This window comes from Geotrypetes seraphini, chromosome 2 (genome assembly GCF_902459505.1).
Source record: "Geotrypetes seraphini chromosome 2, aGeoSer1.1, whole genome shotgun sequence".
In the NCBI taxonomy this organism is placed as follows: Eukaryota; Metazoa; Chordata; class Amphibia; order Gymnophiona; family Dermophiidae; genus Geotrypetes; species Geotrypetes seraphini.
In genome coordinates, this window is record NC_047085.1 from 425,965,384 (window position 1) to 425,992,254 (window position 26,871).

Here is a 26,871-nt window from a genome sequence, read left to right on the forward strand (position 1 = left end):
CATATCAAAGTGCTGGCTTATTGACAGACCCGGTGGGGTCTTTATCTTCCTTACTTTCAGCTTTCCAGGAGTATGGGGCACTGTCTATTTTTTTGTTAAACCCTGCCAAGTCCCAGGTGCTTCCTTTACTGCCTGAGGTCTAAGACTTATGGAAGGACTCCTTCCCCTTTCAGTGTGTTTCTCGCTCTCTTAAATATTTGGGGTTATTATATTAGTTAACTTGACTATCTTATATGCTGTGAATATGCACTCTTTAATGTCTGAAACTGTTGTGAAATTGAATTTGTGGAGAGCCTATCCTTTTTCTCTGCTTGGTGGTAGTCATTTGTTTAATATGATTTTGGCACCTAAATGGCTTCATGTATTTTAAATGCTTCCACATTGGCATTTGAGCGCTAGTGCTGGATCTAGGAGCCTGTTTTATAAAGCACATAGGTGCCTATCTAATATATAAAACCCTTACCCACGCATGCGCGGTTGAAACGCGTGATCCCTGCCACTGTGATTTGTGCCTCCGTGGTCGAGTTCCATTTGCGGTGCGTGCAGCGGTTTCAGCGACGGTGTGAGCGTTAGGAGAGTTCAACGCTGAGAGCAATGGCAGGAGGGTGTTCTTCAGCCTGGACGAGGCCGACGGTGCGAGTGCTGCGAGGCATTCGGCTGCTATTGCTGCACAGGGAAGTGGAGGGGGAGAGGGAAAGGGGGCTGCTTTGGGGGTAGGGGTGTGCTGGGGGCAGGCACCAATCTTGGTTTGCTCTGGGGGGAGACAGAAGGGGGCCACGGAGAGACAGGCAGGCATGGTGCAAGAGAGAGACTGGCAGGCAGGGGGTCAGGGAGGGAGACAGTGAGAGACACAGACAGAAAGAATGACAAATAGACAGGGGGCCAAAGAGACAGACAGCGGCTAAAGAGAGAGACAAAGAAAAAAAGACAGACATGTAGCGGCCAAGGAGAGAGAGAGAGAGAGAAAAAAAAAAAAGAAAGACAGACAGGGGGCCAGGGAGAGACACAGAAATAATGACAAACAAGGGGCCAGAGAGACAGCCAGCCAGCGGCCACAGAGAGAGAGAGACAGAAAAAAAGACAGACAGTGGCCAAGGAGAGAGAGAAGAATAAAGACAGACAGACAGGGGGCCAGGGAGAGACACAGAGAGAAAGAATGACAGATAGAAAGAAAGATAGACAGACATTGTCCAAGGAGAGAGAGAGAGACAGAAAGAAACAAAGACAGACAGAATGCAGCCAAGGAGAGAGACAGACAGACAGACAGACAGTGGCCAAGGAGAGAGAGAGAGAGACAGACAGAAACAAAGACAGACAGACACATCTATTCTAGCACCAGTTAATGTAATGGGCTTAAATACTAGTGATGAAATAAGCTTAAAATAGGCATCAGCTAGAATTTGGATATCCTGTTATAAAATTACCTTAAATGTAAAGCTGCTGCATTAACTGTTGGTATGGCTGTATACCGACAACACATACTAATTTCTGTATTAGCTGTTTAATGCATTTTAGTGAAAAGAGTCCATGACATACTGAGTTTCTGTTTGTTTATTATACTTAACAGAGCTTTTGGGTATACGCAGACAAGCAACTGTAGGTTTTCTAACTTTGATGGAATCTTTAAGATACTGTAAGGTAAGAGTGCCTTTTTTTTCTAAATTTAAATCAAATTGTAATTTCCATTGTTCTTCTAATTGGATATGTTAAGTTCCACTGCAGAAAACTGAACAAAGCAATGTATGGTTAAATGAAACAAGCCAAATAATACAACAAACATTTTTTTTAAAAACCCATTATCCAATATTTCAGTTCCAGATATTGAACTATCCCAGTACTTCTCACCCCTTTTCTAGAAGCACACTTTGCCAATCAGACTTCTACATTTACCACAAAGAATATAAATGAGACAGATTTGCATATGATGGATCTTTATTTTATGCAAATTTGTGTTATCCATGTTCTTTGTAGCTATCATGAAATCCTGAATGGCAAGGTAGGTCTCCAGGAGAAGGGTGAGAAAATCTGGTATATCCGATCTGCAGGACTAGAAAGAAGTAGGGAGATTATGGATGCTTTTCAAAGTGCCCTGCTCAGACAAATGTTGATGGAAACCATGAGGGGAGGGATGATTCTGGATCTAATAACTTACAAATGGAGACAGTAAGTATAATATCTGAATAGGGGCCAACCTAGACAACAGTGATTATCATAGGATAAAGTATTTTTATCCTAGGACAAACAGGCATTGTATTCTCACATGTGCTTGGGTAACGTCATCCATGGAGCCCAGTACGGACAGTGAAAAGTGCACCGGCACTTTAAGAGCTTAAAAGCTTTCAGTCTGTCCGTACTGCACATGCGCGAGTGCCTTCCTGCCCGACGAGGGCTTGCGGTACCTCAATTCTTTGTTTTCTGCAAGGCAAAGAAATTTATTTATTTATTCAATTTTCTATACCGTTTTCCCACGGGAACTCAGAAAGGTTTACATGAATGCATTCAGGTACTCAAGCATTTTTCCCTGCCTGTCCCGGTGGGCTAACGATCTATCTAATGTACCTGGGGCAATGGTGGAATTAAGTGACTTGCCCAGGGTCACAAGGAGCAGTGTGGATTTGAACCCATAACCTTAGGGTGCTGAGGCTGTAGCTTTGACCACTGCGCCACACACTGTGTTGCCTTCCTTCAACGTGTGAAATTTTGATCTTTGTTTCAAAATTTTTTCTTTCTTTCTTTTTTAATTTCTAAACCTTTTTGTATTAAAAAAAATATATAAAAATATTTGTTTATTTTTCCATTTCACCTCGTTCGAGGCCTTCAGGTCTCATTTTTTTCCTTTCGGCAGTTTCACCTCAGTAAAAATTAAAGTTTGACTTTGCCAATCAAATCTTCCCATCCATGTCTAAGACACCGAGTGGGTTTAAAAAGTGCTGTCAGTGTCAGCACCACATTTCCATCACCGACCTGCACAGCTGGTGTGTCCAATGCCTCAGTCCTGAACATCAAGTGGATACCTGCATCTGTTGCTCTACTCTCCAAAAAGATTCAATAAATGCCCGGCATCTCCAGCAGGAGAAACTTTTCAGTACTGCCATGGATTCACAAGAAAAATCCCAATATTCAGTACCACCGATGCCTGCATCGACATTGGACATCCCTGCCTTGGGAAAGCCTGCAAAGAAGCTGACCACTTTCCAGCCAGCATTGCAGGCCTCTTCAATATTGAGTCCCTTGATGCAGGCCAAACATCAACGCCAACGATCTCCTTGTGTGCAGGCTGTGTCTCCTGGGCGTGCATCCTCTTCGAGGTCTCTCACCCCTCGGCACTCTGCCACACCATTGATACCTGCTCAGTCTCGGGTATCAGTGGAGGATCTTGGATCAATGACTTCTCACACAAGGAGATTGGAATATGCTCAAGCTGCTCTCCATGTCAATGTTTACACCAACCCCATTGATACCTACCCAGCCCGAGCATAGCTCTCACATGCCCCACAAGGTACCGCTTCAGATTCTGCTTCTAAGCATCGCTCTGCTTCTCATCAACAATCATCTAGTCAACGTCGATGCTCTTCAGAGTGTCCTTCTGCTCCACAAAGCATCGACGCTCTTGTTCCTGATGCTAACAATCATCTTAGAGCATTGATCTCCATCGAAGCACCAATGTCCTCCTTTGAAGCATTTTCATTCTCCATCGAGACATCGGAGGTCTTCATTGAGACATCGGAAATCCTCATTGCATCCTCGAGGCATCGACAATCATCATCCAAGCATCGACATTCACATTGACGCTCTTCAAAATATTCTGCCTCGAAGTACACTTCGTCTCGTTCATCTCGGTACCAATGTTCTCTATCTTCAACTTCATCAGGTTGGTACTGTTATTATAGAGACTCTCCTAATCTAGATCAGGACTCTGATTTGACTTCTCATATTAACGCTGAATGTGAAGCTACCTTATTAGCTCCTTCATTAAATACTCAAGGGTCCATACTCTTCTCACTTCTTTTTAATATTTTCCTGGCTCCCTTGATCATGCTAGGACAATCAATTGGTTTTACTGTTATGCTTATGCAGACGATATTCAACTAATACATCCCATCAACTTGGATAATCCAACTGACATTCTTGCCATCAATAAAAAACTCGACAAGATCCATGACTGGTTAAATTCCAAAAAGTTATCACATAATCAAAACAACGTTTTTTCCATTTAAGAAAGGTAGTCTTCTTCTCTTTCCTATTAAACTCAAATCTATACCAATACAGACAGTTCGCAGTATTAAACTCTTAGGTATCACTTTTGATTATTCTCTCACTTTCCAGGAACATATAAGTACAGTTGTAAGAAAATGCTTTTATCGTCTACGAATGATTCGCTCACTAGCTAAATTTCTTGACATATGTGCTCTAAATACATTAATTCATTCATTGGTTATATCTTGTCTGGATTACGGTAATGCCTTATACCATGGAATTACCAAAAAAGAGTTAAGACGTCTACAAATAGTCCAGAACACCGCAGTAAAAGTTATCTACAAGGCCAAAAAATTCAACCATGTAACTCCTCTCCTGATAAAAGCTTATTGGCTTCCCATCCAACATTGTGTCACTTATAAAACACTATTATTGACTTTTAAAGCAAGAAACACTGGCCAGCTGGAACTTATTAATAAACTCTTGATACCGTATACTTCATTGCGTCTTCTTTGTTCCTCGGATAAAAATCTATTAGCAATCCCATCCCTGAACCATATAAACACTAGAAGAAACACTATCTTTTCAGTAGTTGCCCCGTCCCTCTGGAACTCAGCGCCGAACGCATTAAGAGAGATAACTAACCTCGAGAAATTTAAACCTTTCCTTAAGACATTCCTTTTTAAAGATGCTTTTCAAGTTTGAGTTTCCTTTTAAGGATTTTTAAACTTTTTTCTTGTATTAGTCCACTTGTATTGGACTTACTTGTTTTTAACCATGTCCTTTTGTTTCTCCTTTTGTACCTCACTTTCCTTTAACTATTGTAGTTCTTCCCTTCTTTCCATTCGTACCTGTTTTTCCAGTAGTGTACCTTATCTTTTGTTAAGTTATGTTAATCGTATTATCGTATTTTTAATTGTACAACCACTTTGAAATAAATGATACGGTGGTATTTCAAATCAATAAGAAACTTGAAACAACTAGGTAAAGATCTTCCTGTTAAATTAGAAGCAGACACTGATCCCAGAGCTGAACTCCTGGAGGAGTTAGATTTTGATGAACCTCCCAAGGAACTCTTGAAGCTACCACTTCATAACCACCTTAAAGAGGCTCTCCTAACAAACTTTCCGTGATTATAGCTCCTAGAAAGTTAGATTCCCTCTATAGAATCATCTTTTGTCCAGGGTTTGATAAACCACAACTCCAGCATCAGTCGTTGCTCGTAGAATCCATCCTCAAGAAGTCTTCTAGTTCTAGAATTTATACTACAGCCCCTCCAGGTCGTGAAGGCAGAACTATGGCAAGTTTGGCCATTGCCTATACCAAAACTCATGTTTATTGAGGTCAACCAGAGTAACACAGGACATACAAGGAATACAAAGGCAAACAAAAACGGCTATGAACAGTGCAAAGCAATACAATCATCATCACCAGCAGAGAACACATTGATGATATAAAGACCACATTATTCACAGACAAAAAACAAAAAGAATGAGGAGCCCACAGCCCCCATCTAGAGTGTATCAAAAAAAGAACAAATACAATAGTCAATGAGAGTATTAAATCCAAAAGAGTATTAAGCTACATTTTCTTTATGTCCTTTTATTTCAAACGGTTAAAAAGCTGGCAGTTTTTGAACAATACATTCTGACTATCCATCTTCCTGAGTTTCAACATATTACTCATAGCCTTCTGCAAACCAGGAAGTATATGACTCGTACTGTTTTTGATGTGTTCGAGCTTTCATCCAGAACTTCTGCCATGGCTATAGCTATAGCTATGAGGAGACTTGCCAGGCTATGGGTCTCCAACATGGTAGACTTGGGGGTGGTTCAGTAGAGTGGGCAGACCTGATGGGCTATGGCCCTTATCTGACGTCATCTTCTATGTTTCTATGTTTCTATAAAGTTTTAAGACCGCTTAGCCAACATACCATGTGTGGGAGAAGAGCTTTTTTGGGGAAAAAATTGAAACTACCACACAGAAACTTACCCAGCATGAGCAGAGTTGGAACACTCTTAACAAAACCAATAAATCTCAATCTACTAAGCCTGCTCAAAAGTCGATTTCTTACACTTATAAGAAACTGTATCCTGCCACCTCTACTAAACCACCACCTCAGAAGACACAGCAGAAATCTCAGAAACAACAACCGTCAGCTACTCAGAAGCTGGCTCAGTCTTTTTGATCTGCTCCTAGAGAGCATAAACGATATACCAACTTAACAGCCTCTTCCTCTTCCCATCGGACAATGTCTTCAAGCATTCTACCCACGATGGACTTTTGTAACCAAGGTTGCGTGGGTCCTAAAAGTCATCAAGGAGAGTTGCACTCTTCATTTCAAATCTATTCTTCCAATCCACCCTCCAAGAGAGACCTCTTTTACATCTCAGCAGACATACCTTCTTAAGGAAATAGATGCTTTACTACAACTCAACGCCATAGAGGAAGTTCTCTTTACTCAGAAAAATCAGGGGTTCTTCTCCAGATACTTCCTAATTCCAAAGAAGACAGGAGGTCTGCGTCCAATTATCGACCTAAAAAAACTCAACAAATATCTGGTCAGAGAAAAGTTCTGCATGCTATCCCCAGCGACTCTATATCCTCTTCTAAATCAAAACGAATGCCTATGCTCTCTAGACCTCAAAGAGGCTTGCACACACATTTCCCTACATCTCGAAAACAGAACATTTCTCCATTTCCAGATAGTTCATCAACATTATCAATACAAACTTCTGCCTGTCAGCCTGGCTTCCTCTCCAAGAGTATTCACAAAGTGCCTAGTGGTTGTGGCAGCAACTCTCCGTACTTATCAAATTTTATTTAAAATTTGATATACATGCATTGTCATAAATTTCAAAGCGTATTACAAATCTAAAATTGTGAAAACAATACCATACATAGACACAATATTAGACACACATATAAGTGACAGGACTGGTACAAAAATGGAAGAGGGGAGGAACTACAATAGTTATAGTTGAGAGTAAATGTAAAAAAAAACAAAAACAGGCTTGAGGATTAAGACTGAAAGTGATATGAACGAAAAAAAAGTTTATACTCAGCGAAGTTATGTCTCAAAGGCATCCCTATATAGAAAACTTTTTAGGGAGCCTTTGAAACTATCCAATGCTGTTTCATTACGTAAGTACCCTGCTAGAGCGTTCCAAAGCTGAGGACCTGTCACTTAGAAAATTACTGATCGCCTTGTACCAATAATTTTCAAAGAAGGAACAATGAAAATCATTAATGCTATTTTATAAGTAATTCTATAAGAGATTGGAAGCCAATGAGCATTTTTCAAAAGGGAAGTCACATTGTCAAATTTTTTTAAAATTTGTGATGATTTTTATAGCTGTATTTTGAATTATTTGTAGTCTTTTACATTCTTTCTACATTCCGAGGATATCCAAAGCAAAGAAAACCAAAGGCAAAAGAGAGCCGGCGTGGCTTACTAAAGAGGTGAAGGAAGCCATAAAAGAAAAGAAGGACTCCTTCAAAGCATGGAAACGCACGAAAACAATCGAAACATGGAACAAACACAAGGGTGATCAGAATAAGTGTCACAGGGAGGTGAGGGATGCCAAAAAGGACTATGAGGAGAAAATAGCGCAGGAGGCCAAAAACTTCAAGCCCTTCTTCAAGTACGTGAAAGGGAGAAAACCCGCAAATGAGGCGGTGGGACCGCTGGACGACCAGGGAAGGAAAGGGTACATCAAGGAAGACAAACAAATCGCAGACAGACTAAATTCATTCTTTGCGTCTGTCTTTACAAAGGAAGACACTGCAACAATTCCAGAAGCAGTGAAAATGTCCGTACAGTAGACGTGGACTTGTCCGTACAGTAGACGTACAGTCCGTACAGTAGACGTGGACTTGTACCAGATATACCGCCAGATCGACAAACTCAAAAGCGACAAATCCCCTGGACCGTATGGAATTCATCCGAGAGTCTTGAAAGAGCTAAAAGTGGAAATCGGAGAGCTATTCCAAAAACTTGCCAACCTGTCAATCAAAACAGGGCAGATACCAGACGACTGGAAGATAGCGAACGTCACGCCGATATTCAAAAAAGGATCAAGAGGAGTACCGGGCAACTATAGACCTGTGAGTCTCACATCGGTCCCTGGGAAGATGGTTGAGGCGCTGATCAAGGATAGCATAACCCGGCACCTAGACACACACGACCTGATGAAAGCCAGCCAACATGGATTCAGGAAAGGGAAGTCATGCTTGACGAACCTACTTCAATTTTTTGAGACAGTAAACAGACAAATTGATAATGGAGAACCGGTGGATATTATATACTTGGATTTTCAGAAAGCGTTCGACAAAGTTCCACATGTAAGACTTCTCAGGAAACTGCAGGGCCATGGAATAGAAGGAGATATACTAAGATGGATAGGCAAATGGCTGGAGAACAGAATGCAGAGAGTGGGCATAAATGGGAAGTTCTCGGACTGGGAAAATGTGACTAGCGGTGTGCCCCAGGGCTCGGTACTTGGGCCCATCTTATTTAATATCTTCATCAATGACCTAGAGGATGGAACATCCAGTGAGATCATCAAGTTTGCAGATGACACAAAGCTATGCCGGGCCATCAAATCGCAGAAGGACAGTGAAGAACTCCAGAGTGACTTGAGCCGATTGGAGAATTGGGCAGATAAATGGCAGATGAAGTTTAATGTGGAAAAATGCAAAGTGATGCACTTAGGCAGAAAAAATAAGGAACGCAAGTAAAGTATGTCAGGTGCAACTCTGGGAAAATCTGAACAGGAAAAGGACCTGGGAGTATTAATCGATAGGACACTGAAGCCGTCGGTGCAATGTGCGGCGGCAGCGAAGAACGCGAATAGAATGCTGCTGCACAGGGAAATGGAGGGGGAGGGAAATGCTGCTGCTGCACAGGGAAGTGGGTTGGGGGAAATTCTGCTACACAGGAAAATGGAGAGGGAGGGAATGCTGCTGTGGCTACTACACAGGGAAGTGGGGGGGGGAGAGAAATACTGCTGCTGCATAGGGAGCAGGGAGAGAGACAGATAGAAAAACAGACAGACAGCGGAAGGGAGACAGAAAGAAAGGAAGAAAGCCACAGGGGCAGGGAGAGAGACAGAAAGACAGACAGACAAAGGGGCCAGGGAGAGAGACAGACAGAAAGAAAGACATACAGACATATATTCTAGCACCCGTTAATGTAACGGGTTAAAAGACTAGTTAAAGTAATAAATATAAAATAAAAAAATAAAATTTTTTTTTTACAAGGGATGTGAAATCCATTCAGAATAGAAATGGGGGGTCAAGTGATGCAGTTTGTCTAGCCAGATGTGTGCTAGTGGAGCTCCACTCACCCTTATTTAAAACCGGCAATTTCTCAGACTCAACCACCCCGTTTTTGCTTTTTTCTGCACATAGCAGAGGAAGGCAGAGGGCAGATGGCTCTTCGAGGCAGTCCAGAGCGCTGTAACCCGGCATGCCAACAAAGACACAGAGGGGAATCCGGAATAACCTGAAATCATTGTTGGTAAAAATGGCGGCAAACCCTACCTCCTTCACTGGCTGGGGACTGGATTCAAGAGATCACTAAATCTGTTATGGCGGTGCTAGCGGATAGCTTGAACAAGCTGCAATCAGCTGTGGATGAGTTGAATGAAAAATTCGACTCCCAGGGCCGTAGGCTGACTGAGGCAGAACAACGCATATCAGCGCAGGAGGACCGCAGCTACGGTATGGCGGCTCAGATCCTTGCACTCCAGAAGGAGATGCAGAATCTACAGGAGAAGGTGGAGGAACAGGAAAATTGCAATAGACGTAACAATCTGCGTCTTGTTAGTTTGCCAGAATCCGTCAAAGACAAACATCTTTATCACATCTTCAGTCAATGGTTGCCGGAGAAATTGGGCTTTCCCACCACTGAGAACAAATATGGCTGCGAGCAGGCACACCGTGTGGGTGCTCGACAGGCGGGAGAACGACGCCCATGGATCGTTATTGCCCGTTTCTACACCTGGAAGGAAAAGGAAAGCACTACTGCGGGCATATTGAAAAGTTCCCTCTCTAGACTATGAAGAGCATAAGATTTTACTGTTCAATGACTACCGTATTTTCACGCATATAACGTGTGCGTTATACACGATTTTACAAACCGTGCATAACCTTGCGCATTATACGCGTGAGCGCGTTGTATAAATTTTTTTTTTTACATCGTTCCCCCCCCTGATGTCCGATTCACCCCGCAGGACCACCCGCACCCCCACCCCGAAGGACCGCTCGCACCCCCACAACCTCCCGACCCCCCCCCCCATCATGTAGAAGCTCCTACCGTTGTCCTGCTGCTTCCTCTTCGGCGGTCCCGGCCCTTCTGTGAGCCCTGCGTCTGCGCTGTTTCCTCTTCCGGCGGTCCCGCCTTTTCTCTGACGTCAGAGAAAGGGCGGGACCGCCGGAAGAGGAAGCAGCGCAGACGCAGGGCTCACAGAAGGGACGGGACCGCCGGAAGAGGAAGCAGCAGGACAATGGTAGGAGCTTCTACATGATGGGGGGGGTCAGGAGGCTGTGGGGGTGCGAGCGGTCCTTCGGGGTGGGGGTGCGGGTGCGTGTGCGTGCGAGCGGTCCTTCGGAGTGGGGGTCCGAGCGGTCCTGCGGGGGGGGGGTGAATCGGACGTCGGGGGGGGGCATCAGGCTTTCAGGGGGGGACAGGACTTCAAGGGGGAGAGGAGAGTCGGGGCGGCCGAAAGGAGAGTCGGGGTGGCCAAAGGAGAGTCGGGGCGGGCGAAAGGAGAGTCGGGCGACGACGGGAGAGTCGGGGCGGCATGCGCGGTATACGGGTGTGCACGGTATATAAAAATGTATTTACATAAATTACAGTTTCCCGCGCGCTATACCCGTGTGCGCGTTTTACACGGGTGCGCGGTATATGAGTGAAAATACGGTACTCAGTGGGAGTAGTAGTACAGCGCAAGTTAATGTCACTGTACTGCACTGAGCTGCACCGCTCTGGTATTTCCTGCTAAGCTCTGTTTTTGGCACGAGGGAAAGACTACACTTCTGCACTCTGCTGAGGACACTCGTGTCTATATGTACAAGCTGAATAAGCCGTGACCTCTGCATTGACGGTGAAAGTGTTTGCCATTTGCCTCTGGAGCCGGATGCCTGGACAGGTTGGTTCTGCAGGACTTGGACATGGGAGGATTTCCCTGGGGTTTGGTCATCTATGTTCCTGGCTGGAGAAGTCTGCTCTGGGGGCCCCTGGACCAGATACCGGCCAGGAAATGGGCTGCCTTCTCATGCCTGGAACTGTAGCCCTTGCCTTGGTTTTGGCATGGGAGGTTCCTGTTTTTGGACTCACTGACAGTTGTGGTCTCTTACTTGACTTAGCGCACCCTGGGAGTACCCTCTTCTATAGATACCGGTTTCCGGATCAGGGGGGGCACGCCTTCAAGATGGACTACTCTGGGTGCTTTAGAGCTCAAGTTGCAGCGTCTAGTTTTGTGGGTCCTGGGTAGAGCTCTGAAACCGACTCCTCAGAGTTTCAGTTTGTTGAGGGCTTTGGGCTTTGCTTTGTGTTTGTTTCACTGTTTTGGGGTTTTTATGCTGTACATTCATTTTGCTGTTTGCTTCTGCTCTTGGTACTCTTCATTTTCAATTTGCTATTTCACTTTACTTTTTCCCCTTTGCTATTTGTTTTCTGACAGTATCTATAGTTTCTGTATGGGGTACGGTGATTGGGTGAGTGGGATTCCATAGGGGAGAGGGAGGGCTAGTATGGCTGGCATTGGGGGTATCCGAGGGGATAGGGTTGAAGATTGGTTCTTGGGACAGGAGGGTAGGTTGAGGGGGGGCATTGTGTGAGTGAGGGGGATCCGGGGTGCACATGTGTGAAGAGTGGGGATGGGAGGGTGTGGTTGTGGTTATGTGTTGGGCTGTGGGGGGGGACTTGGGGGGAGGGTGGTTCTCTGAGCAGGAGTGCGACTGGGGGAACTGATACATACACGTCTGCTTTTCACATATTATCTACTGGCTCTGGGCCTAGCTGGGGGGCCCGGGCTCCAGTTTGTTTTGATTGGCTTGCCCTTTGGGCGCTCTGGTGTTTTTTTTTTTTGCTTAGTAGTTATGGTTAATCTGACTGTGGCCACTTTCAATGTGGATGGCATCCACTCACCAGTGAAACGTAAGAAGATACTCACCTGGCTTGAGCAGCACAACATTGATCTTGCCTACCTGCAGGAAACCCACCTTACTGCATCTGAACATGAGAAGCTGCGTAGAGACTGGGTGGGTGAAGTGGGCTATTCGGCCTACAATGGTAGGCAACGTGGAGTCGCCATCTTAGTCCATAAACAACTGTCCCTTAATATCCATAAGATTATTCAAGATAAAGACGGCTGCTACGTCCTCCTATTGGGAGAACTGTGTGGATCCCATCTCCTCTTCTGTAAGCTATATGCCCCTAACATCTATTGCCACAAATTCTATTTGGGGCTCTTGGGTATACTGACGCAATATTCTACATACTAGCTGGTTGTGGGCAGGGATTTTAACTTCACTGCTGACCCCATTTTGGATTGTTCCCCTGCCAAGCCGTGACCTCGCAATTACGACCAGAGGGGGATGAATTTTCTCTGTAGTCCATTGGTTGAACACTGCACCCTTTTGACCGAGAATTTACTTTTTTTTCTCATCCCCTGGACTGTCTTCTGGTGTCGTCTTCTCTTTTTTCTCAGATTGATACGGTCAATATCGAGGACACGTCATTATCGGATCACGCGGCGGTGGTACTTGCGTTGGGAGTCACAGATCGGCAAAGGGAGCACTCTTTGCGTTTCCCCGCAGCTCTATATGGTGACAAGGACTTTTACACCTATCTTAGAGCTAAATGGCTTGAGTACGCCTCTTACAACCGCACGCCGGAGGTGGATCCTGAAATCTTTTGGGAGGCTTCTAAGGCGGTCATGCGTGGGCATATTATTCAGTATGCTACTGCTAAGCGAACGAAGCAGGGTGAGGCACTCCTGACCCTCTCGGGGAAACTGTCTGTGCTGCGCCAGAGTCATTACACCAGTTTGGACGCAGCCGAGCTTCAGCAACTTAAGTCTATTTGTCTTCAAATCAGTGATATCCTTGACAAGCGGGCCCGGCAAAACATTTACTATCAGAAGTTTAGACTCTATCAATGGGGGAGCAAGGCGGTATATGGTGGCCGGCCTGGCTACCTCTAAAGGTCTCCTCTCTCAGTTGCGGGACGCATGGAATTGCGATCTCTCTGCCCACTATACCCCTGAGGCCTTCCAGGAGCTTTTTCACACCTTGCAGGTCTTCATGAAATCCACGGCTTGGCAGGAAACTCAATTCAAGATCCTCCACAGGGCATATATTACCAGGGCGAGGGGCACCCGGATGGGCCTCTGGGACAATGCCTTGTGTACCAAATGTGAGGCGGCCCCTGGGATATTTTTACATTCCTTTTTGGAGTGTTCCAAACTTACTTTGTGGAACACATCCTTTCCACAGCTTCAATTGGTCTTGCAAGCTGAGTTGGAGTGAGATTATAAGACACTGCATTTGGGAGACCAGACTTTGCTGGAGGCTCAGGGCCTCACGGTGCCCCAGCGGCACTTTATCTACTTGACCTTTTTGACTGTCAAAAGGACTATATTGCACCACTGGACACAGGCTGGAGATATCCCCCAAGAGAGCTGGCTGAGACAGATGTCTGAACTGGCCCACTTTGAGCTCTGCTATTATAAACACTCGTTTAATCCTGAGGTGTTGGCATATCTGACACTATGGAAGGTGTTTCTGCAGTTACCCTTGGTCGCACGTTACAGGGGAGGGAATGGGGGTGGTTGAATGGGGGGTGTGTTTGTGCTTGTGGGGAGTATGACTGGATGGCTGGATGGTGGTGTGTGGAGTGCCCAGATTCTTCTCTATTAGGGAGCTGTTCCAGATGGAATGTCTGTACGTTTTATAAAACTGAAAATGTAATGGGTTGGCTGGGTGGCAGGGGATGTTAATTTCATTTCGCCTCGCCTCCCCCCAATAGGGGGGTTGCGGGGCTTGTTGTCTTTCATCCTACCTCTTCTGTGGTACCAGGGACGCTCCTCTATTGCCTCTTTGTTCTACCTATCTCCTCGCCTTAGTTCACTGGGGAGTGTCGGTTTCTCTTCTTTTGTTGCTTTGTTGCTCTGTGCTACCTGTCTTAATCCAGTAACTATCAGCAGAGAGTGTATTTTTCTTGTATTTTTCCTGATTATTTGTATTTGAACCTTTGGCTTTTCTGTTCTTCATGTTGCCCTGTTGTTGTACCCTTTCTAATAAAAATGTTTACAAAAAAAAAAAAAAAAATGAATATCCACATTCGTATCGAGGACAACAGCCACACCCAAACAAATCTGCAAACGATTCAATCATACCAACTCTCGCCATCTAAAGCCAAATAAAAAAGATATGATTTTAAAATGATCTTAAATTTAGAAAAAAATTGTTCCAGATGGACATATGGAGGTAGTTCATTCCATAATTTGGGGGTTAAACAGTAGAAAGCCAAATGTATTTGTACTATAATAGCATGCCAATTTTGGTTCAGGTGGTACCAACCAATAGTCATCAAGTGATCGTAACCCTTTCATAGGTGTGTATGGAATGGTTAGGGAAGCAAGATGAGGTGAGTGGCCTAAATGGTATGCTTTATGAGTTAAACAAAGAATCTTAAACAAAACACGTTAGTGAATTGGCAGCCAATGTACCCTGATAAATAATGGCATAAGATAGTTGAATTTCTTAGCCCTACAAAGTAACTTTAGAGCAATATTTTGAACAGTTTGTAAACACCTTTCTTGAGGCGATGAAATCCCAGCACAAATTAAATTACAGTAATCTAGATGAGATATTAAAAAGCATGTATTAAAGTGTGGAAGGAGGAGAAATTTAGTACTTTAAATAAACCCTGGAGCTTCCGTAGACTAAAGAAGTTCTTCCTGACAACTGACAAGATCTGTATATGAAAATTTAATGTTAGAATCCAAAGTTATACTATTTTAAAACGATGAACCAGGATTAACAGAAAGACCAAGGAAAACCAGATCAATGTTAATTTGTGGTAGAGAACATATTATCCAGCATGCTGTCATCTTTCCTGGATTAATTTGTGTTCTAATAACTAGTCTGCAAAGGAACTGAAACATTGTTGGAGGGTTGCAAGCCAAATTTTATCAGATGTCTGCAAAACTCAAAGAATGTCATCTGCATAAAAATATACCTTTATATTAAATGATTGAGTATTGCAAGTGTACTAAGAAAAATATTAAACAGTAAAGTAGATATAATAGAGCCTTGTTGTATTCTACATGGAAGAGGGTAGGAAATTAAAAATTAAGTGAACCATTTCAGTAGTGTTCCTGAAAGTGCAAGTAAAAGATTATGGTGAACTAAATCGAATGCTACTGAAAGATCAAGTGACACGATCAGAGCAATGTTACCGGCATCATGTATTTTATGCAATTCTCATAGGAGTGCCGTAATTACTGTTTTCCAGTGAGATGACTGATTCATATAAGAGCAAAAAGGTTAGTATTTACAAAGTACAAAAAAATTACGGAAGGAGGAACACATGAAAAAAGAATAAACGCTGAAGTTGAGAGAAATTAGGAAAGCAAAAAGCATTAGAAAAGTTGGCCAAAGTTATTAAATGAGGTAACAAAATGTTTTTCAAGTATATCCTATCTAAAAACATGGTTGGGTGGGGAATGAAGAAACAGAAGCACAAGTACGTGCAAAACAAATATTTTGGTATCCACAGAAAGAATATTTTAGAGGAGGCCAAAGAAATACTGGCAAAATTACATATGAGAATCCTGCTGCACCAATTCAGATGAACACAGAGGATCTCTAATTAGAAAATGAATTATATAAAACAAACTAAGGCTGGTACTGGGCAATCATACACAGTCTGTGCCCCATATATGGTGATTTGGTTTAGGATGAGCTGGGGAGGGTTTTGATAGAAGCTCTAGTGACAGAATGATTAGGATAGACACGAGTGGGCTTCAATGGCAACTCCAGCAGTGGACACCTAAAGACAGTACTAGGTGGACTTTTATGGCATATTTCTCAGGAATATTAAAGAAAAGACAATTTAACCATGAATGTATGATGAGTGTGACTACTGGGCAGACTGGATGGACCTCTCAGGACCACTTTATCTGCTGTCATTTACTGTGTTACTAGGAACTGTTTCCAATGACATGACTGGTATAAGGGCTAATGCACTCTTGGAAGCCTTTGGAATTTCTCTATCTCCAACAGATGGTGTATGTTGGGCTAGTGTAGCAAGTTTGGTTCCTGGGCCTGACTTACTGAGCCATACTCAACAGCCTGTGGTCTCAGCAATTGAGTTCCCTGGCTAGTTGCTCCTGAGGTTCAGGCCACAATCCCTGACCCAGGTTGAGCTTGTAGGCATTTTCCCTCCAAGGCCTTGAACCTAGCCCATGGGTTTGTGGTTGATGAGGCAGCCTAACAATGATTCCTATGGGATCTCTGCCGGAGGTGTGTGAATGCCCATTGCCCTTTCTCACCCATTGCAAATTACTCTAAGTGTCAAAACGTGTTAGCTTATCATGACTGAGTACTAATAGCACATGCTAATTCCTGTGTTAACTGCTTAAAGCATTTTAGTAAAAATGGACCCATATTAAAAACATGACTTTGATATTTTGCTTTTTTTTTTTTTTAGATAAAAAAAGGGCAGTTTTTATTGGCTGGCCTAATTTTCCTGGCTTTCTGCAAGGAATATAAAGTTGTATTGTGGGAAAAAAATAAAGTTAAGGGAACCTTTCTCTTGGGGGAATCAGTTAGCAACAGAGGCCTGTCATTTGGGTAAGCACTAGCAGAGGAGAGAACAATGAATTAAACCTCTCAAGGTGAGTCCAGCACTGGGTTTGTCAGGAGATGGACCTTCCCATCAGCAGTGATATATGGGATCAGGAGAAGTGGAAGAGTTGCAAGTGATAGGCAGTGCAGAAGTGTGCCGGGGTGTCCAGCTGAATGAGTTTCTTTGTGATGTCACAATTTCACTTTGTCTTCCAGAGTTGAGGCAAATTCTATAAACGGCATCCTGATTGTAGGCAGTGGTAGGTGTCCTACCATTGTCTAACAAGCCAATCAGGACGCATGTTTTAAAAAAAACCCTACATTGTAGGTGTCTGTCACGAGTGCAAAAAATGCGTTGGGACACTTAAAGTTGCCCAAGGTTGGGCATGGGCGTGGTTTCACCTGGAAGTGGCCTTGAGCAAGCTTAAGCAGCCCTAGGTATTTCCCTAGGGCCGCGATAGACACCTGAAATATAGGCCAACAAAATGCTGTCCTAAATTCAAATAGATGCCGCAACAAGGGATTCTCCCTGCTGCAATCAAATTCCAGCTGATGTCCTTCCAGTCTGCTCTTTCACTTGCCAAACAAGACTACTATTTATTTAAAAAATTTCTATACCGTTTAAAATTAAACAGTTTACCATTTGATTAACTCTCTGCTATCCATGCAATAACTCTCTAACCCCTATTTGTCCTGTTTGTCTAATTAGTTTTTAAGCTCTTTTGAGTAGGGATTGTCTCTTATGTGTTTAATGCACAGTGCTATAGAAATAAATAGTAGGTCTTAAACCAATCTAATACAGTTTTTTGTTTTTGTTTTCATCAGTAGCCCTATATCAGCCATTCTTTGAATCAATAAATCATGTCTTGCCAAATCAAATTGTTAGTGTTTTTTCCAGTTAGTGCATCAATAGCAGAAAAGGTATACTTGGAGCCTGACCTAGGTTTTCTTTTAGATATAGATCTGTTGGTCTTTATTGGCCCTGGCAGGAGGTCTTCTGAATTGGTAAAGTTTGCAGCCTCTATGTTCTTCTTAAGGGGGTAGATAGTCTGGGCATTGTCAGCCAAGAGTCCTCTGTGTTCAAAATCATCTTCTGTAGATCCCTGCATTTAGTCTCTGGGCAGTTTGGGTAATGTTGCACTCAAGGGTGTTCCTCTAACCTAGGTGGGGAATATGTCCTTTTTTCGGTAATTAGATGCTCTTCTTCAGATTTGTAGCTGTGTGGATGCATAGAACTTGCCTCATTTCCATTTTAATGCTCAGATTTATGTTTGGCTTCTTTGCATGGTGATTAGCACAGAAGTGGAGCAATGCCAATTGTATTAGTCTAGACAGAGAATGAGAGAAGCATTGACTGTGGCTATTTACTTTCATTCAAAGTTTGACAGGAATGAAGGAGTGGCCTAGTAGATAGAACTGCTGCCTCAGTATCCTGAGGTTGTGGGTTTGATCCCAAAGCCTGCCACTCCTTGTGACCCTGAGCAAGTCATTTAACCCTCCATTACCCCAGGTACCAATTTCCAGGTCATTTATAAATATGTTGAAGAGCACGGGCCCGAGCACCAAACCCTGCGGCACTCCACTCGTGACGCTTTTCCAGTCCGAGTATTGTCCATTTATCCCCCTCTCTATTTCCTAATCGCCAACCAGTTTTTAATACACATGAGTATATCACCCTCGATTCCATGGCTTGCAATTTTTCAAAGTAGTCGTTCATGCAGGACCTTGCTGAACGCCTTCTGAAAATTCTGATATACAATGTCGACTGGGTCACCCTTGTCTATCTGCCTGTTTACTCCTTCGAAGAAGTGCAGTAAGTTTGGCAAGCAAGATCTTCCTTTGCTCAAGCCTTGCTGGCTGGTCCTCATCATATTGTGTCCGTCAAGGTGATCGATGATGTGGTCCTTTATCAACGCCTCTACCATCTTTCCTGGTACCGATGTCAGACTCACTGGACTGTAGTTTCCCGGATCTCCCCTCGAACCTTTCTTGAAGATCGGCGTAACATTCGCCACTTTCCAGTCTTCCGGAATCTCTCCCGATTTGATCGACAGATTGGCTATTGGTTGAAACAGTTCAGCTATAACCTCTTTCAGTTCCTTGATTACCCTCAGGTGGATGCTGTCTGGTCCCGGGGATTTATCATTTTTTAAGCATATCGATCTTCCTGAATACTTCTTCTAGACTGACCGTCGACCCTGTCAGTTTATCATCTTTGTTTCCTGTGTATAACCTGTCGGCTTCTGGTATATTGGATATATCCTCTTCGGTAAATACAGACGCAAAAAATGTGTTCAGTTTATCAGCGAAGGCTTTGTCCTCCTTTAGTACTTCCTTTATTCCATGGTCATCTAATGGCCCCACAGCTTCCTTTATGGGTCGTTTCCCCTTAATATATCGAAAGAACAACTTAAAATTTTTTGCCTCCTTGGCTATTTTTCCCTCATAGTCTCTTTTGGCCCCTCTCATCGCCTTATGGTACTTGCTTTGATGTTTGTGCTTTTTCCAGTTTTTGTCCTTTTCCATTCCTTAAACAAAGTCTTCTTGTCTCTGATCGCTTCCTTCACCACTACAGTGAGCCACACCGGTTCTTTATTCTTTTTCCTCTTGGAACGTTTGTTGATACGCTGTATACATAGATTTTGTGCCTCGGTGACTGTGTCCTTAAAAAGGGACCATGCTTGCTCTAGCATTTTTACAGTGCTTATCCTCTTCCTAATCTTCTTCCCCACCATGACTCTCATCCCTTCGTAGTTCCTTTTCGGAAGTTCAATGCCATGGCCATTGTTCTGGATTGATTTTTTGTTCCTGTGTCCAAGTTGAAGTGGATCATATTGTGATCACTGTTTTCCAGCGTCCCTTGACAAGTTGTTCCAGGAAGCAATTGCCTACAACATCCAGGAACTTGGTCTCCCTACTGCAGCTGGAGGTGCCTAGGTTCTAATCTATCCCCGGATAATTGAAGTTGCCCATGATAACTGTGTTGCCTCCCTTGCATTTGTGTTTAATCTCGTCCGTCATTTCTCCATCAGTCTCTTCAGACTGCCCTGGAGGTCGGTAGTAGATGCCGATCTTCGTCTCTGCTCCATTTGTTCCTGGTATTTTGGCCCATAGAGACTCTACCTTATTGTTCGTTTCTGGTATGTTCTTTCCAGTAGATTCAATTCCCTCTTTTATGTATAGGGCAATACCCCCACCTTTTTGTCCTACTCTGTCTCTGGGGTATAGTTTGTTTCCCAATAGCACAGTGTCCCAGACGTTTTCCTCGTTCCACCATGTTTCCATGATGCCGATTATGTCTAGGTTATCTTTTCGTGCCATAGCTTCCAATTCCTTAGGCTCCTTGCATTTGTGAACATACACTTATGTTTACGGCCTGTTACTTTCATGCATTTCCTTCTCCCTTCTGTCTCCCTCGCTTCCGTCCCTTTCGATCTGTAAGAATTTCTATCTTGCCTATGATCAGTGAGTCTTCCCTGCAATCTTCTTGCATGGTATCCTCTGGGTATACCATTTCACGAACTATCGATTCTTGCTTGACTGTCGGCTTTCCCCTTCTTCTTAGTTTAAAAACTTCTCAATTTCTCACTTGATGTAGCTTGCAAGTAGCCTTGTTCCATCTCTGCTGAGGTGGAGTCCATCCTTCCAGTATAGCTTGCTCTTCCCCCAGAACGTTGTCCAGTTGCGCACGAAGCGGAATCTTTCTTCCTCACACCAGCGCCTCATCCATGCGTTGACAGCTTGCAGCTCCGCCTGCTTCTTCCCATTGACCCTGGATACTGGCAAGATCTCTGAGAATGCTATGCTCAGCGTTCTGGTCTTCAGCTTCCTTCCTAGCATCCGGAACTGGTCTTTCAGTGTTTCCCTGCTGTAGTTCCTGTTGCTCACGTCATTTGTCTCAACATGGATCATCATCGCCATGTCTCCCCCTTCCGCACTGTCAATGCGGCTCACTATATCCTTTACTGTGGCTCCTGGTAGGCAGGTCACCAGCCGATCCTTTCTTCCTCCCGCTATGTGGCTGTCAACTTGTCGGATGATGGAGTCCCCACGACGATTGCTGTCATCTCTGTCTTCTCATGTCTTTCTAGCTGCAGGTCCATGTTCTCGGTGTTCTTCCATCTCTCTAGCCGCAGGTTCGTGTCCTTGGTGCATTTCCATATTTTCTCATCCCGGCGTTGGCTTGCATGGGACTCATCTTCTGTGGGTTCCCTCCGCTCTTTCCAGGTCCCGCTGCTGTATCATTTATTCCTTTCTTGTGGTTGCCCTCCAGGTAGTCCTCTCTTACTGTAGATGTATCTTGGCAGTTTCTCTGTTGCTGTTGATTTACCATGGCCTCTCTGTATGCTTCCTCGATGAATTTCTCTAAGTCCCTGATTTCTTCTTCAACGTTCCTCTCAATCATGAAGTTTTCTGCCTCTCTGATCTCCTCAACTGCTCAAACTGCTTCTAGTTCTAGTACTCTGCCCTCCAGTAGTCTGACTTGCTTCTTCAGGTCCTCCAGTTCCTTGCATCGAGTTCATATATAAGATTGCCTCCCAGAGGGGAGGTAGTCATACATATGACAAATGGTGCAGAAAACTGGGTAGCTCAACATCCTGCTTTTGTCTGCTGCTTCCATTGCTGTCTGCTTGCCGGTCTGTCATCAGAAGTGGCTTCTCCCTGTTTCCCAGATTGTTCTTCACGCTTTGTCTAAAGTGGCTTCTCCTTGTGTAGGAATCTGTGTATAGCATCCTTGGTGTCGTTACTGTACAGTCCCTCTCCTGATTATATATCTGCTACCCCTGTTGCTTGTGTGTGCCCTCTTGTCTGCTGTGTTTGCCCTTTGCGACTGCTGTGTTTGTTTATCTTCTTCTTGTCTGTCCTGTTGCCCTTGTAGTACTTGCCTGTGTAGGTGTCCTTCCCTAGCGTTTCTTCTTTGCAGTGACTCGTCCCTTCTTAAGACGCTCTCGCTAAAGCGGGGGAGCTGCAGATCTGTGCTCTGCTGACGTCGGAGGGATGGGCGGAGATAATTCTCTGCCCCTCACTCTCGCCTTCCTTCTCTTGCTCTTTCCCCTCTTTCTCTTCGCCCGATTCTTCTCCTTCTGCTCGCCTGCCTTCCAACATTATGCCACACAAAACAACCGTAACCAGGGGGAGTAACACCAACATAATCACTTTGCGAGAGTCAATCGAGGAGAAAAAATTAGGAAAACTCACAGCAGGCGTGCTTCTCACAATAATGCACCGGTTCACATGTCATGACAATCAGAGGCTGCCATCCAAGAATGTGGGTTTCAGAACTGAACCATCTTCCCTATAGTCCTGACTTGGCTCCCTCAGATTATTTCCTGAATTTTGAAGAAATCTCTCCTTGGACAGCGGTTTTCAAGTGATGATGATGTCAAGGAAGCTGTGACGTCCTGGTTTGAAGGTCATTCAGAAGAATTATTTTCAAAGGGGTTAAAGTCATTGCAGGAAAAGTGGATGTAGTGTATGGAGCTATGGGAGGACTTTATTGAAAAAATAAAACAAAAATTGTTTTGAAAACTCTCTTCTTTTCTACTGAGCTAGGTAAATTATTGAATGCCCCTCATAGTGTTAGTGTATTGTTAGCTGTTAGGAAATGACACCTATATTACTGGTTGATAATTTTGTCATTGCACCACTTTTTGGTTGAACTATCTTGTAATTTATACAACTCCATATTTGGAGGGCAGTTATGAATTATGAATATTGGTCTTCAGTTACCTCTGTATTTGCCATTTGAGTTGAGGCATTTAAACAACAGTCTACAATTTGCCATATTGCTGCCCAGTACTTAATGATCTAAATGTCCCTCAATTTATAGAGGTGTGGTAAAAAAATCATTATAGGTTGGGATACCATTTTTTTTATGTGTGTGTTCCGACCATCTGCTAGCTTGTTAAATTCTAAGGAGGAAAGATTCCTCAAGTGATCTGTTGCATCTGTTGTGTGTAGTATATGGGTTGTGATAAACGAAAGGGGGCTGAAATATTTATGGTAGTTGAGGTTTGCTATTTAGTTGGTGAAACTTGTTTTAATAACTAGTCAAAAGGCTAAAGCCATCATACAGTAAGTATACTTGGGGCAGACCTGAAAAGTTCTGACAGGACATAGTAGAAAAATCAGATAGGGCAAATTTTGTTCATTTTGCTGGTGTGAAGGTTTAGTTGTTAATATGTTAAAATAATGATACAGAAAAGTCAGAGGAGCATCATATTAGATAAGATGCAATACATTATAAAATGGGCATTGAGTACAATCATAGTGTACATGGGTGCATTGCAATTATTGATTTCTCTATATCAACTTGGTTCAGACAGCTCCAGTCTATTTACAGTCTGATTATATAATTTAAACTGCTGCTTTTACTGTATCTTTTCTAGGTTGGTTCCTTCTTGAAATCTCCCAGGTTCCCTATTTGGGTACTTGGCAGTGAAACTCACCTCACCATATTTTTTGCCAAGGTATGATTTTCATTTTTGTTACCTGATTTCATGCATAGACACAGTATATTTTCAGATTAAGGCTCTACTTGAAAGCTTTGCCTGTTTTCAGTCCGATTGTTAGAAAGTGTCCATAAGTTATGAACACCTTAAATAGATTGGCTGAATTCAAACGTTTTCAGATACCCTAGTCTGCATGGAAACATGTTGTACAAGCTTGATTTTTCTGTAAATGTATGCTCTGTCTTTATGGTTCTTTTTTTTATGCATGAAAAAATGTTTCAAGCTTATAGAGAAAAATAATTAACTTGCATGGTAGTATATCTCTTCCACACAGTCTAAACCAGGGATCTCAAATTCCCTCCTTGAGGGCTGCAATCCAGTCAGGTTTTCAGGATTTCCCCAATGAATATGCATTGAAAGCATTGCAAGCACATAGATCTCATGCATATTCATTGGGGAAAACCTGACTGGATTGCGGCCCTCAAGGAGGGACTTCGAGATCCCTGGTCTAAACAAACCAGTCTGAACTTCTATCTCATAGTTTATATGTCCATAATATGTCTGATTTACCAAGTTTTGATTTTTTTTATTCTGTACCTTTGGGGACAATTATTGATTAAATTAGGTCATTTGTATAGTCAGATTTTGATTGTAGCATTGTTGCAGTTATGAATAAGATTTAGTATCTGAATTTTGAAAATCTATTCCAGAGAAGTGTTGCCCATACATGTCAGTAAATCTCAGATTAGCTGGTCACTGCCTCATGAAGATTTCCATCTAGACTTAATCTTTAGCATAACTCATGAAATCATGTTATCTTATATCCCGCCATATCCTCCTAAGTGGAGTTCATGGTGGGTTACAACATTGATCAAAACAGTAACCGAAATCGGTGCAGTAGTAACAGTAAATCAAGCAGAGTAACAACAGAATGATCAGGCAAAATCAGTATTGTAGATCAGAGTTACAATAACAACGGTCAATATGTTATGGGTAATACAGAATTTGTTACCATACAGGTATATGTGTATATTTTGGGGGACAGGTTTGTTCTCAGAGTATATTACTAGTGTGGTGAATTGGTATGTGGGATGATTACTTCGTAATCAAGAGCATGTGGAGAGGATTGTGATGTTCTTTAGTGAAGCTTAAATCTAGCAATTAAGCAACCTTTTTACTAATTTGTTATAACTTCTTTGTATTGGGGGGCTGCTAACGAGCAGGATCGGAAATGGCAGCCTAACTGCTGAGCACCAGCAGTCACCCTGAAAAAATCGATAATATCGCCATTAAAACTTACATATTCCTCTATAAAAGCTAACTACGGATATATTATGAACATGGCTACAGCAAAAATAGGCAAGCGACACAAACCAGAGCCACCTTCCCCGAAAAAAATCCATGGAAGACTCCAAGGATGATGACAGCCTGAACATCATGGCCAAACTTCGGGCCCTCCGCTCTATGTTAACTGATATGAAGGTGGATATGACTGAAATCAAATCTGAACTAGCAGATATGAGGGAGAACATTACCCAATTCCAACATCGTATGGAAACTGTAGAAGAGAAATAAATCACTACAAGCTCAGGTAAAGAAAATTAGTCTCCTGGAGCGCGAATTGGAGGAGGCCAACTTGAGATCTCGCCAGAACAACATTAGAGTCCTTGGGGTACCAGAAGGTAGGGAAGGCACTGATATGGTCAGATTTATGAGGTTGTTCATTCCGAAGATTTTGGATATGCAATTTGACAAAATATTGGAAATTGATAGAACACACAGAGTGCTGTCCCATATGATTGCAAACGCTCAATACCCATGACCGAAAGTGCTCAGACTGCTCCGTTTCAGCCAGAGATCATGGCTAGAGCAAAAGTTAAGTCCCCTTTGAAACTAGACGGATTTAACATTCTCTTTGTACCCGATCTGAGTAAGCGCACAGCACAGCTCCGCAAACAAATGCTCGCATATCGGCCAAAATTAAAAGAGCTTAATACAAAATATGGAATGTTATATCCTGCGAGGATGCGTGTCACAGTTAACAACAATACTAAAGATTTTACAGCTCCGGCTGCCCTAGCAGATTATATCGAAGAGTTGTGCCCTTCCAATATTGATGAAGTTTAAGAATCGATCAACCTACGTGCCTGTTTGCGTTTGATCCCACCAGATGGCCTTACAGCTAATTCATCCATAAAAAAGCAAGCGATTATCATATTGCATGGAAAATGTTTCAGAGAAAACTCTTATTAGATGGGATATTATAAAATATGTCTCCCTATATGCCACTAAGTGTACAACGATGTTGGCTTGAAGTCTTATCATTGCTAGTCTTAATGTTATTTTAAACACAGTACTGCAATGTGGTCATATCTTTCATATCATTTACTTTTTTGTGTGAGTAACGGTACGTTTTCTACATGATTTTATGCTGATAACGTAAGTGCTGATCATTTGATAGGTGAAAATGCCACATGTGCTTCTTCTGCGGTCGATGTATTTCTGCTGCTGCAAAGGTTGATTCTTGGACCTGGTCTGCTCAGCGACACGTGGCGCACAATGTGAAATGGGGGCCACCAAAAGAGAGAAACATGCGCGGCTCCTGAAATCAACGACAGATCAAAATGAATTTTATACCACTATGGTTTTTATTTATTGTTGTGCTATATGACTCAGTTATTGCAAGGCTTATCAACTACCATCCATGAATATATTTTAAAGATTTTAAAGATTATATGTTAGTTGTTGGTAGTGTACGACTGTTTCTCTTAAACCCCTTATACTGTTTTTTAGTTATACCCCCCCTGTACTGGTAGGCAGATGTCTTAAGTTTATTCTGTCTGCTGGATCCCCATGGTATAAATGTATTATTAGTTATCAGTCCTTATTGTACTGGTTGATTCTTAGGTTTTGGGTTTTTTTATGTCTTACCATAGCTTTATGTCAACTGATCAGTTGTTTTTATTAATAATAGGGGGTTGATGTATTATGCTCCTTTTACCTGTTAACACTAATATTCATCATATCACTGCTCTTATGCTATGCAATATTATATCTTAAACTTGTTTTAGCACATGTAAAATGAATTCATTCTTATGTTTGTCTGTTGTGTGTTCGTCTTGTACTGTTGCTGGTCCTGTACCTCGTGTTTTCATGTCTAAATAATGGTTCCATTTTCTTGCTGCTGTTAATTATACTGGCTAATTTCTAATCAGATATGTTCTTCGCATCTTGGATAGTACAGTGTTCTCCCTAGAGCCTTTTAGCCGGGTGCTCCGCCTGGCTAATTTAGATGACCGCCCAGCTGTTATCTCAGTTGCAAATCCTGCTGCTCAAATATTTTTAAAAAATATCTCACCAG

General features: G+C 42.9%; 1 protein-coding gene across 2 annotated transcripts in view; it reads left to right on the forward strand.

Annotated features, from left to right (window-relative positions):
* Window positions 1–26,871, forward strand: part of MINDY3 (MINDY lysine 48 deubiquitinase 3) — a 394,770-nt gene that overhangs the window by 161,107 nt on the left and 206,792 nt on the right. For both annotated transcript variants that reach the window (XM_033931199.1, XM_033931200.1), the window contains 2 exons: window positions 1,568–1,638; window positions 23,448–23,528. In XM_033931199.1, coding sequence (XP_033787090.1) covers window positions 1,568–1,638; window positions 23,448–23,528 — 152 coding nt within the window. The remainder of the gene's footprint in view (window positions 1–1,567; window positions 1,639–23,447; window positions 23,529–26,871) is intronic.